Here is a 14,026-nt window from a genome sequence, read left to right as displayed (position 1 = left end):
CCATACAAGACCAAGTTCAAGAATGAATGCCCCTTATCCAAATTAAGTTTGACATCCCTTCTTTAGATAACATGGTATTACTGTATTTGAAAAGACGTATGCACTTTTCACATGACAAATACAAGCGGATGAAGCTGATGGAAATGTCAATGGAATGCAGTTATTTTAAGAGGCAGACGTCAGATATCTTGGCAATACTGCCAAATACAGTACTATGACGTGTGCTCTTAACCCACTTAATAAATTCCAGTATGTTCACGAGATAAGAGGCTGTCAATCCACCATCAGAGATGGTGATAAATGATCAACTTTTCAATACTTCATAAACTTAATAAAACAAGAAATCAGGCAAGCCTAGTTCAGCTTGACTGCAACAGTAAGTACTTCCCTTTTGAGATTTGAACTCAGGTCTCCAATATGAAAGGCTGTGTCACTAATCACTACACCACAGGCCTCCTGTTCAATGGGTGTCACTATAGCCTGTTGTCTCTATGAACAAATCCACATTTGCCACTGGCCGTTTTAACAGCTAAATGACCATTCATGAATGATATTGATACAGTTAAACTGACTAACGTTTCTTACTAAGTTAACCTCCACCACAAAGAACGTCTATGAACTGTTAACTTTTGCCACTGGCTGTTTGAACAGCTTTACCAGTATCTACTAACTTACTGGAATAGTCATAGGAATTGAGCAATTGCTAGCGAGTCTGCCAAAGCTATTTAATTTCATGGCATAAGAACGTATTTTTTTCTTGCATGGCATAACAACATACTATTTTTCTTTCATTCATGAATGACATTGATACAATAACTATCAAGAAAGGTGACGATAACTAACTTTTTCATCAAGTGAAATGCAGAGAGAATTGTGGGAATTAAATAAATAAATGTCTTTGTTCACAATAGATTCAAACTTGAGCCTTCCACGTGAGAGGCACTGTCTTTAACCATAACGCCACCGCATTATGCGTTTCACCAGTTGCTAAACACTATTGAGCATTGTGTTAAACTGACTAACATTTCTTATTAAGTGTATCTCCACCACAAATAGCTAATGAACTGTTTTGAACAGCTTATTATCCAGTATAGGCTTAATGGTATCTGTTAACTTCTTAGGAATAATCTTAAGAATTTAGCAATCGCTAGCGAGACTGAAAATAAATGTTTCCTTTTTTGTCACAATATAACCGTATACAGTTTTAGTTAAGACTCATTGTAACTTAACTACTGTAGCCTATGTTGTAGCCAGCAAATGTTTTTGTCTATCCTGACCCAAAACGCATGCACGGATGCATACATCGAAAATACACCTGAAACAGTTGCACTATAACAATAAAATGCTTTATTTCAGGCTTACTATAATATAGTCACTGGAGGTTTTAGCCAGCAAAGTTTCTGTCTATGCGGAATAATTCATAACTCGCGCTCCGCTTCGCCTGAAAGGAAATAGGAACTTGGGACCTATAGTTCGCAGGCCCGTGTCTCTAACCACTACGCTATTTAACAAGGGGCAGTCTGACAGACAGACATACAGACAGTTTTCGCTTACGCAGTCCGTATAGATCTCTGTATAGAGGACTAAACCTCAAAAATATGAAATAAATAAATAAATGTATCAATAAATATATTTATATATACAAATATAATAACAAATGTAGTAATCAAAATTATTTCCCTATTTATTTAATTCCTTGATCATTTATTTATTTTTAGATTAATTTCCAAAATCTGTATATAATTATTTCTGAATTTATTTATGTCCATATTCTTTTATTTCTGTGGATATGGACATCTCCAAACGTTGGGTTTCATCCTTTGAGTTGGTCTGTGTCTGTTGGCTGACAGGAAGCGCCAGCGTCCTCCCCTCCCGTGGCTGAGGGCTGTGGTGCAGTGTGGGGCCCCTGCGTCTGCCTTGGAGGATTGAGGACAGAGGCTTGTCGAAGCTCCAGGCACACAGGGACAGGAGCAAGGCCGCACACGGGGGGTCTGCAGGGAGAGCTTCTCACACACTGAGCTAACAGGAAGGAGGAATGACAGAGGAATGGGCCAGGGAACAGGTGAGTGAAGGGGGTGAGTGAAGGGGGTGAGTGAAGGGGGTGAGTGGAGCTGAGTGAAGGGGGTGAGTGAAGGGGGTGAGTGAAGGGGGTGAGTGGAGCTGAGTGGAAGAGCTGAGTAAAGGGGGTGAGTGAAGGGGGTGAGTGAAGGAGCTGAGTGAAGGGGGTGAGTGGTGAAGGAGTGGGAGAGAGGGTGTTAGGTATTCGGTGAATGTCAAATAAGGAGGATGGGCAGGGATGAAAAACAGAGTGGGAAAACGTTAGTTTTAATATACTTATGAATTATTTCAGCTAATGAAATAGAGGTATTTTTAGCTGAATTTGAGAACTTTCAAGTTACACCTCCCTGTAAATTCCATTTGATTATGAGTAAATGATCTTTCTGAGAACGTTCTAGGAGCGTTATATCTATGGATGACTCTGTGTCAGTAAAACTGCTTAAAAAAGGGAGCAAGGAGACATTAGTGTAGGTATAAGTGCACCAGATGTCCTAAAGAGCTAACTTAGATTTGAAAAGTTTTATACACTGTTTTTCAAAACAGTTATGTGACACATGGGTTAATATATTAAATATTCAGATTATTAGTATGGGATATTGGAGATAGAAACTAGATGAACTGCCTAATACAATAGTTTTTACAGCTATTTAGTGACTCAAATAAAATCTTATATGAACACGTTAGAGAAGTATATGAATGTGTTTTTTGCTGAGTTCTTTATTGAGTTTAACATGCAGCATGGAGAGATGTGTTGCAAGGCACGGACACCTTCACCCTTATATAGAAAGCACAAGAGATTGGAAATTAACATTGTAAATCTAACCCCCAAATGTTGCATACTATGAAAAATAAGAATCTGTTATTTTAACTTCTGATTCCTGTTTGTCCTCTTTGTAATGAAAAGTTCACACCCAAGGACATTAACATACAGACCCCATTTCATAGATTAGATTAGAAGTTCTAGTAATCAAAGGGTTCAACAAAGACAGTCCCCTAAATATCACACATACAGATTATTTCTACATATGACATATTGGAAAAACATTATTAGTACAAGGAATTGGTCACTGTTGAATATTTTAAAGAATTGAAACTGAAATACTTCTACATAGCTACTAAAAGATAATAATGGTAGAGAACCATACTAAGTTAAGAAGTATGTGACTCTTCCTCTCATTTGCAGGTCCATTTTATCCAGAAGTTTATTAGTTAACTTGAGCTGTTTTACTTTAAAGTTTAGACTGTAATGTTATGACTGTGCAAGTAGAAAAGCCATTTTAAACTGGTTACCTTTTAGTTTACATTTCTTAAGTCCCAAGAAACGTTCAGGAATGGGAACATTAGGGCATTACTTGGGTAATATTAACATAGGCCCCCAAAAAATCCCAGAACATTCTGGCAACCAACTTTTTATAGTTGGGCTGTGTAGTTGAAATGCTAATGAAATCAAAAAGAGTTTCAAACAGTTCCAACTGAGGTCTTTTAAAGTAGACTAGTTCTCCAGTGAATGACAACCTAAGAAGAGATAAAGGGTGCAAAGGGAAAAGAGATGGGAGAGAATCAGAGGCCCAGCGTTACAGTGGGAAGGAGATGGAGATGGATGGTGCTGGAAAGAGGCTAGAATGCTAATAACAATTGGAATTTGAGCTCCAATAGGACAGAGTGTAATTTAGGCAGACCCACTAAAAGGCTGGGCTATAAATGTCACTTGCAGCCCCGAGATGAGAAATGGTGTCCTTTAAGTCTCCTCTCTAGGCCTTCACAGATCCCCGTTGTATTCTCCTTCTCCCTCTCTCCATTCAGTCTCTCCAAATATGTTTGGCTCAGTTGTTAAGAGCAATGTAATTGTCAAATGCTTAACCATGAAAGAATAACAGATTAATAATAGTTATACGGTATGGTGCATTCTGGACAATATATTAAACTTACCAGGCAAAGAGCAAGAAAGGAAGCATATCACAAGTCACAGCTCAGAGTAAGGCAAGGAAAGTGAATTGTTACCAATGAACCGGACAGAGTGTCTGTCTGACTAGGAAAGAGTTTAAAGGGGGTTGTATAGGATAGGATGAGTGGAAGCAAAAAGAAACAGAGGATCAGCAGATTTAGAAAGGTCACAGGAGAAAGAACTGAAAGTCATGGAACGACTGAGAAAGGAGAAGAGTGACAGGGCTTGCTGCCGGATTCCTTTCATCTCCCCGGAGTTTGACGGACAGTGCAAAGGGTTGCGCAGCAAATTAGTCTTCCCACTCACACATAGCATTGTGTAAGTGAAGTGTGTGTGTGTGTATGTGAGTGTGTGTGTGTGTATATATGTGCTTATAGCTATCACTGTAAATCTCTGTGAAAATCTTCTACAATGTGAGTTTTTCCACATGAAACAGAGTCGTGTCTTAAAGGAAAATATATAAAACACGTCAGAAATGTGGACCTGTGCATGAGTTGGAAATAAACAATACAACCAAGTGTTTAGTTGTGACAAGGTCAAAGAGTCAATTTTCATTGTTGGTTAGGTTAAGGGACCAAGGCCCAAATTCATGAAAGGACGTTGATCTATAGCGCTTCTCAAAAGTATTCACATAACATGTTTTTGCCTCTGTTCAACACAGAGGTCCATCATTTCTAAATGAAAAAGACATTATAAAAAAGAAAACTATTCATTGCATAGGTATTCAGGCCCTTTGCATAGGTATACACACCTTAATGAGCTGTGGTGCTACCAGTTGTCACTTAATTATTTGAATGGAGTTCACATGGTTGCAGCTGGTGTTCACAAGGTGTTTCTGGTAAAATACGCTGATTTCTGGGAGGTCCCAGAGTTGGTTGGTACAATTCTTAACAAAAACGACACAATGTATAGAATATATAACATTATTTTTATAGTTAATTATGAGAGAGATAAGAGGTCTATCATAGGATATTTCTGAAACCCTGAACTCACGCTTTATGAATGTATATCAATATAATTATCACCGAATCATGGAAGGTACTCAAGTATAATGATGAATATATGGGTAAATCAAGTATAATCAAGTATAATGGTAAAGTAACACAGAGGGCCCTAATGGCTCTATTATTCTACAAACCTGCGCCACCAATATTTAACAGGCAACGGATCTTGGACGGTTGCGAAACAATGGTAAAGGATGAGAGAGAGATCCGCCCAAGAATTAGCATAAGGGGATGGCCAGGAAGGTTATGCAAGACATCACTGTATAAAGATGTGTGTCCCGAGTTGACAAGACAGTTGTTCCTGCAGGTCAACTCAGCTTTTATGATTGCTCATTAAAAGTCTGATTTGAATCCACAAACTCCTGAGTTATTGCATCTTTTTGAGTTGTTGCATCCTTTTTGGCGAGAAGACATATTTTTCCACGACACATGAAGCTGAAGAAACATCCAGAAAACATCAAATCATAAGTGATGGGAAATCAAGGCTTTCTGAAGCATTTGGGACTTTCATCACAGCTGGCCGAAAAACAATTCATTCTCTGGATGCTTTTAAACCCACTGAACAGTGGTGACACCTGCTGGACAGAAATTAAAATTGCTTGTTTGGCACATATACAGAGGTTTCCCATGATATGTTGAAAGACTTGGTGGGTGACTGGGTTTGACTTCTTGCTAGTAAAGTCTAATGACAGTAGAGATCAGCAAACAGTTTCTTTTTAACTCCAGATTAAACTTGGTATTTTTGAGGCTGCGGAGGACAACAGATAGTACAACAAAAAAAATAATAAGCTATATTTGAATAAATACAATTATTTTAACTGCTTTCAGATAAAACATAAATAAAGTCTGAGTTCAAACCTGTGACAATGATGTCAGATTATGTTCTAATTATCAGCCAAAAGCAATATGAAAAAAGCTTTGATTTGTTTACTTTGCATTAACTGGTATAGGTTGCGTCATGGAAGAGAAAGCTTTTTTGATATAGTCAATTGGGTGGGACTTAACAGGACATAACAACTCATTCTGGGCAATCAGAAGGGACCAGCTTTTACAATCCTCTGAAACTGACTACCATCTCATACCAAGAAGGTTTCCTTATTGGACAAGTTCAGTGACTTTACTGTCCAGGTATATGGAAATGTGTCTTTGCTTCATCATTTTAAACACAGAAATGTAACCCTGTTTCACAGTATCATTCCATCCCAGATAGGTGTGATTTGGATCATTTCTATAATGACCCTGATTTATCTTTCTACTCTTCCATATGCTGTCCTGTGAGCAGAAGGGGAGCTCCAATATGAAGGAAAACCCAAAGCCAACTGTCAATAAAAAGAAACAAGTCTCTGAAGACTTTCTGTGTCCTTATTCAAACCATCCAGTCTGAAACAACCACCTGTTAGTGATTAGACCCCTCAAAATGAACACTGTCAATGCACTGAAAACCCAGAGGAAGAGGGACTTTAAACCTGCCAACATGGACAGTGTCCTGTTCACAGAAAAGGTTTGAGAACGAAATGTCAAAGATGTCCCACAGGAGAAAAATTATAAATTAATCTAGAATTACAACATCACTACAGAATGTTAAGGTGCACCAATTATGGCCCAGCAGGTGTCAATGCACTGTGAACATGGATTCAATGTCACACAGGAGACATAACCTTGTCATCAAACCAAAAAACACCAGCAAACTGACACTGAAGATACATACTAATGTATGACAACTGTTTTACAATCACCTGCAAAGTACACCCGTGGCCAACTCATGGAGGGAAACCATTTAAGTGTCCTAAATGCAGGAAGTGCTTCATAAGGTCAGCTGAACTCAGCCGTCATGAAGGAATTCACACGAGTTATCAGCGGTGATGAATGCTTTATTCAAAAGGAGAACCTGACGGGACATATGGGGACTCATGAAGGAAAGACAGCTAGAGATCCTGTGGAATGAAAGTCTTAGAAATGTGCACAATAATTATAGTCAAGTATAGGTACAATGTGATGAATATCATTGCATACTTGTGTTATTATTGAGGGTAGGGCTAAGTCATTATTTTTGAAAAAGCACCGGAATAAATAATTTTACAAATACAAACACAGAAAACATATTTACGGTAAGTGGTTGATAAAAGTCTCCCACTAAGTACTTTGTGGATGAGATTACTATAGGAGACTATAACCATCCTGATCATTTATCTCTAATCTAGCTTTACATTTTTTGTAAATATACATTGGAATCATAACATGTCTAATTCAATTTACCACAAGATATTAAATCCACCATTATTAGATGCCACCATTATCACAACATATAATGACCATGTAGTCTGGGTGAACAAGCAATTATAAATACTGAACTAAATGGCTGATCCTGGCATCATATTGTTTGGATTTCATTGTTTACATTACAATCTGGGTACAGGGCTTTCAAGTCCCCTGGCTTCGTGGTGGCTTCGACATACATAATACCATATGACGTGTTTGTCCAAGGACAAGAGTATTTACCGTTCAAATCTCCTCCACCGAAATAATAATGAACAAATAAATAGTCATTTATATTTTAAGTAATACAATTTATTCCAATCCAGCAATAATATCAGAATTCATCATATAGTTACATTCCCGCAATATTCAATGTATCCTCAACCAACTAAAACTCTACATACCAAACACATTATAGCACGAACGTGGACCAAGAAAATCTGTTAATGATGAACTCCACATTACACCGATCAGCCATAACATTTTGACCACCTGTCTAATATTGTGCAGGTCCCCCTTTGCCACCAAAACAGCCCTGACTGGTCAAGGCATCGACTCCACTAGACCTCTGAATGTGTGCTGTGGTATCTGGGACCAAGAGGTTAACAGCAGATCCTTTAAGTTCGGTAAGTTGCGAGGTGGGGCCTCCATGGATCGGACCTGTTTGTCCAGATGCTTGATTGGATTGAGGATTCCTCTAACCATTCCTGAACCATTTTTGCTTTGTGGCAGGGCTCTTTATCCTGCTGAAAGAGGCCAATGCCATCAGGCAACACCGATGCCGTGGAAGGGTGCACAATGCTCAGGTAGGTGGTACGTGTCAAAGTAACATCCACATGAATTGCAGGACCCAAGGTTTCCCATCAGAACATTGCCCAAAGCATCACACTACCTCTGCCGGCTTTCCTCCTTCCCATAGTGCATCCTGGTGCCATGTGTTCTCCAGGTAAGCGACGCACAAGCACTCGGCCATCCACATGATGTAAAAGGAAACGTGATTCATCAGACCAGGCCACCTTCTTCCATTGCTCCGTGTTCCAGTTCTGATGCTCATGTGCCCATTGTTAGCGCTTTCGGCAGTGGACAAGGGTCAGCATGGGTACCCTGACTGGTCTGCGGATAAACAGACACATATGCAACAAAATGCCATGCACTGTCTTCTGACACCTTTTTATGAGAACCAGCATTAACTTTTTCAGCAATTTGAACTACAGTAGCTCGTCTGTTGGATCGGACCACACAGACCAGATTGTGCTCCCCATGTGCATCAATGAGTCTTGGCCGCCCATGACCCTATCGCCAGTTTACCTCTGTTTCTTCCTTGGACCACTTTTGATAGGAACTGACCACTGCACACTGGGACTAGCCCACAAGGTCTGCAGTTTTGGAGATGCTCTGACCCAGTCGTCTTGCCATCTCAATTTGGCCCTTGTCAAAGTTGCTCAGATCCTTACGCTTGCACATTTTTCCTGCTTCTAACACATTAACTTTGACTGAATGGTCACTCACTGCTTAATATATCCCACCCACAGCTAAGTGCCATGATAATTAGATTATCAGTATTATTCACTTGATCTGTCAGTGTTCATAATGTTATGGCTGATCGGTGTATCAGTGTTCTTCACTTCACCTGTCAGTGGTCATAATGTTATGGCTGATCTGTGTAAGAAAACCCCCCAGCTTTGACACATTTACGTGAATACACTTAACAAATCTCCTTGGCTAGAAATGTGTTTTCATTGCTCTATATGTCTTGGCAACAGGCAGACATTTACCTGTGGAAAACCATACATAATATTTTTCCCTTATGGGACATTCAGACCTATAATTAATTTCAAACGGCAAACCCGGTTGGTACACGTCCTGTGAGTGGATGGGGATACTTTGACCCCCAACCTTGTGGAATCATCACAAAGGTTCCATAGCATCAGCAGGGCCCCTCCCACCCCAACCATAGACTGTTTCCCTTCCTCCTATCTGGGAGGGTAAAGAAGCCTCCGCTTCCAAACCAGCAGGCTAAAGAACAGATTTTTTCCTGCAGCTGTTAAACTGCTAAACTCCAAGTCCCAGTGGTAGACCCATCCTACCAGCATCTTAGAATGAGTCCTAGTGGTAGACCCATCCTACCAGCATCTTAGGACGAGTCCCAGCGGTAGACCCATCCTACCAGCATCTTAGGACGAGTCCCAGCGGTAGACCCACCCTACCAGCATCTTAGGACGAGTCCCAGCGGTAGACCCACCCTACCAGCATCTTAGGACGAGTCCCAGTGGTAGACCCATCCTACCAGCATCTTAGGACTAGTCCCAGTGGTAGACCCACATAATCAAAAAGGAACATTTTCCTTTAAATTATTAATTTTCTTTAATAAAAAAATAACACTTCATAATGATCCAAATACACACATTCCATATATCAACGTGTAGGACACAAACAGGTAATCACACTAAGAATAACTCCTCCATTAGAATCATTAAGCAGAGTACTAGAGATCAACTAAACTAAACTAAAAAAATATTGGTCCATTTCACCTGTCAATCAACTCCCACCACTATTGAAGTTCATATTCAGTAACAAACCTGTCCCCTTGGTTTGTTTTGACACCTCTGTATATGCAAATTAGCAACTATATAATACTGGGCGCTATGATGTAATTGCAGATCATTCTTTAGCCAAAGTTAACGAATCATGTATCGATAAGCCTCCTAGTAAAGCTAACAATATATTAATACCAGCAAAGTGATAGATGTATCACTGAATAGGTGTCAGTATCTTTACAGTCTTTCCTTTATAAACATAGAACCCAGGATAGAGTGGATGAGTGAATGTGGTCTGGACTCTGTGGAGGAGGGTCATTGTGTCAGAGATACTGTAGAAGGACAGAGTTCCTGCCCTGTGGTCCAGATACACTCCTACTCTGGAGGAGCAGGGGACAGGGATATCAGTCCTGGTATTATTGTGGTGGAAACAACATCTGGATGTAGAGCAGGATAACATCCAGGACTGATCATTATGACCAAACCAACACTCATCACCACCTCCTTTCCTGCTGATCTCTTTATATGAGACGGCTACACGAACCCACTTCCCACTCCACTCTACCTCCCAGTAACAGACTCCAGACAGACCCTCTCTACACAACACCTGTTTGTAGGAGGTAAATCTGTTAGGATGGTCAGGATAGGACTGGACCTCATCACTCCATGTCACCATTCTGTTCCCCTCAGACAGACACAGGTTCTGATTTGTTGTATTGTGATCCAATGTCAGCTGGCAGGAATCTAAGAGGATTAAAAACAGTCAGTAAGTATTTGTTTGTATACATAAATAGGTGCAGTATTCTGTATTAATCTGTATGTCACATCTGTATGTCACATCTGTATGTATCACCTGTAACATACATTATACATAATACAACTACATTTTCTGAACTCTTCTATTCATACTTCTTGTTAGATGCTAACTGCATTTCCTTGTAATGTTCTTGTACTTGTTCAATGACAAAGTTGAATCAAATTTTTTTTTAAAACATACATGTGCTCCACCAGTAAAATAAAACCAGTAGTCAGAAACACTTAGGTGACTGGTAAGAGATTATTCAAGTCAATAAATAAGCCTGTATATATTGTGATCCTAGCAACGCCTCTGATTATACGATTTACAGTTTTCCCAATTATGGAATTTCTCCACAATTTCATAATCGTGAGTGTTTTCCATCAGGATTAGTACTAAAATCCTCTATCATCCCATCCCTAGTGCCGTGTGTATTTCCTCACATGGTAAGAAATCCTTTCTGGTCTTGGGATCAGCACATGGTCCAATCTGAACTGTAGTCACTATGGAGACAGACAGATGCATATATCACATTAATCATGTCCACAAGTAATCTACTAGTAACTAGATGAGAGATGAACTACAATGATAAACCATACACTAACAACTAGTTTATGATCATCATCTATATGGAGATCTGTGTGGTCCTGTTTATGTCAGTCACTTATGTAAGTGTTTAAAAATGTTTACATCCCATGTATGTTAGAACTAAGAAGGATCAGCTTGTTTCCTCTATTTTGTTATGACAATGCTCTTTACTGAATATGCATTACGCGAACCCTTTCTTTGTCTAAATGTTACCCACTTAAACTTGTCAGACATTACAAGAATGTCTTAACACTTTATAGGTGTTTGCAGCCTAATATTACCTAGAGGTTCCATGTAAAAAAACATAATCTTATATCACACAACATTCCATATGGGTAACCTATGTACATTCTGCCAAAATACTGTGGATTGCATTGTAGCATATTCTTCGATTTCCATAAATGAATTTGGCCAACCTTTCTCAGATAACATGTCCCTTTCCTTCTTGCATATATCTTGAAGATGATCTTTCAGTTCAGAGACTGATTTCTTGACATGCTCAAAGGAGATGTGTGGATAGACAGTGATACTGGGTAAGACCTCATATCCAGGAGGGACACAGAGAGACTGGAAACTCTACAGAGAGGAAAATTAGTGGGAGGTTTTGAGAAAGAAAAACAATAAGTTCCAGTCCATTTCACTGGTAAAGACGTCAAGAGGGATCCTTTACAGAGTATTGTAAGGTAAGTTAGTGATGTCACCTGGAGGAAATGGATGTCATCCTCTGTGTGTGAGAGCTGCTTCAACTCAACATCTCTCCTCCTCAGCTCAGCAACCTCCTGCTCCAGTTGTTCCAAGAGTCCTTCAACCTGACTCACTTCAGTCTTCTCCTGAGCTCTGATCAGCTCCTTCAACTCAGAGCGTCTTTTCTCAATATAGCAGATCATCTTAGTAAAGATCCTCTCACTGTCCTCCACTGCTGCCTGTGCAGAGTGCTGTTAGGACACAGAGCGAGAAGGGGCTCCATTTTATGTCAATTAATTCTGCTATCACCAGTGTTACAGACAGTTTATGAATGTAAATACACAGTGTCAGTCAATAGTTTGGATACACTCACCAATTCACTTGAATGGGTGTGTCCAAACACTCACCTTCAGAGTGTCCACAGTCTGTCTCAACTCCTGAATCTTCTTCTCTCTCTCCCCAATTCTCTTCTGGGATTCAAAATGTTTCTTCCCTAACTGTCTCTGCAGAGAAAAACATCATGAACAAATGTAATTTGCAAAGCATAGCAATAAGCAATTTTGTATAAAATGATTTTATCATTATAATCAGGATATTTCCTTCTTACAATTTAGTATATTGTCAGTATTTCACATATTATCACTCAGATCTCAGATCCGTGGTCCCCATGCTTGATCCGGCAGTCAACTACAGAACGTTGTATCTGAACCAAACGGATAACAGATGGAATGTCGGATTTTGGATGCATCTGTGAATACCTCTAGTTTGTGGTACAGGGTCAGTATACTACAGCGGACAGTTGTACACATTTAACCAGGCAAGTTGATTATGATCCATTCTAATTTTTACCACCAGGTTAAATGTTATGGGTGAGGAGAAGAAATGTGGTTCCTGTCTCTCAGGAACTTAACAACATAGTTATTTCTTTGGCAGTTTGGGGATTAGAACCAGGAGCATTACAGATAACTAGTCAGATGTCTCTACCACTAGGCCACCTTGTCTACCTCATTAAGCAGTGCATTGTGCATAAAACCAACATACCTTAACCATGTACATCTGTAATACACAAAACCCTCTTATTGCTTAAACAGATTTTTACTGAATTCCTCTGATTCTATTCAATGTGTGAGATCCATATTAGAGACGTAAAAAAGTTAAGATAAAATAGTAATGCCTCAGTAAGGTTGATATATTGTTCACGATGTAGCTGCTACAAACACACCCACAAACAAAATATAATTGATATCAAACACACCCACAAAATGTTTTATTCTCTACTGTAGATGTTCTGTCTTACTTGTTTCTCAGTCCTTTCTGATGCAGCTGAGACTGTATCATGTCCTTTATGTTCATCCAACATACAAAGAAAACAGATGCACTGCTGATCAGTACGACAATAAACCTCCAGTAGTTTGTCATGATGAGAACAGATCTTCTCCTGTAGTTGTTTGGAGGCTTGGACCAACTTGTGCTTCTTAAACACAGGAGATTCATAGTGAGGCAGGAGGTGAGTCCCACAGAAAGAGGCCAGACACACCAGACAGGACTTGACAGCTTTGCGTTTTCTCCCCGTGCAGGAATCACACGCCCCATCTCCAGGTCCAGAATAATAATGATCAGGAAGAGCAGCTTGGGGTCTTGTCTTCTTCAGATTCTCCATCAATTCAGAAACTATGGTGTTCCTGTTTAGAACAGGTCTTGGTATGAAGGTTTGTCTGCACTGGGGGCAGCTGTAGATTCCCTTGACATCTTCCTGATCCAAACAGTCCTTAATACAGCCCATACAGTAACTGTGTCCACAGGGAATAGTTACTGGATCCTTCAGTAGATCTAAACAGATTAAACAACTGACTGAGCTTATGGCCTCCGCCATTTTTCACATACATAGGAACAGAGAAAAATAATTAGAGATTACTTTCGTTTTCCTTTTCTGTTTTATTTTCAGAGGAGTGGTTTGTTTTCTGTGACTTCCTGGTTCTGGGGTAAACGCAAATTTCAGATTTCAGCTTTCTTGGCTGTCAGATTTTTTGGCCAGTAGAGGGCATTATTGATCTATCATAGCCAGAGTAAATATTCCCAGTTATATGTGATCTTCCGGGTTTGGATAATAATTTCTTGCTATACCAGAACAATTTGGTGAACAGCAGAAGTTACAGCC

At 39.6% G+C, this 14,026-nt stretch overlaps 1 protein-coding gene across 1 annotated transcript; it reads right to left on the bottom strand.

Annotated features, from left to right (window-relative positions):
• Positions 1–9,412: 9,412 nt before the first annotated feature.
• Positions 9,413–13,794, bottom strand: LOC105008009 (E3 ubiquitin/ISG15 ligase TRIM25-like). Its single transcript, XM_010867178.5, has 6 exons — positions 13,166–13,794; positions 12,276–12,371; positions 11,886–12,119; positions 11,601–11,760; positions 11,040–11,099; positions 9,413–10,544 (listed from the first exon to the last, which is right to left on the bottom strand). The coding sequence occupies exons 1-6, from the start codon at positions 13,739–13,741 to the stop codon at positions 10,015–10,017; spliced, it is 1,656 nt and encodes a 551-aa protein (XP_010865480.4). The 5' UTR covers positions 13,742–13,794; the 3' UTR covers positions 9,413–10,014.
• Between the last annotated feature and the right edge of the window lie 232 nt (positions 13,795–14,026).

This window comes from Esox lucius, chromosome 5 (genome assembly GCF_011004845.1).
Source record: "Esox lucius isolate fEsoLuc1 chromosome 5, fEsoLuc1.pri, whole genome shotgun sequence".
Lineage (NCBI taxonomy): Eukaryota > Metazoa > Chordata > Actinopteri > Esociformes > Esocidae > Esox > Esox lucius.
Note: the sequence above shows the minus strand (reverse complement) of the source record. Positions and strands in the feature narration are given on the sequence as shown.

Bases quoted from the DNA above. Each gene is read 5' to 3' on its own strand.
- LOC105008009 (XM_010867178.5), bottom strand. From the start codon at position 13,741: ATGGCGGAGGCCATAAGCTCAGTCAGTTGTTTAATCTGTTTAGATCTA. The intron at 12,372-13,165 runs GTAAGACAGAAC...TTTTCTCTGCAG, and splicing joins CAGAAAGGACTGAGAAACAA to AGACAGTTAGGGAAGAAACA. The intron at 11,761-11,885 runs GTGACATCACTA...TCCTCTCTGTAG, and splicing joins ATGACATCCATTTCCTCCAG to AGTTTCCAGTCTCTCTGTGT.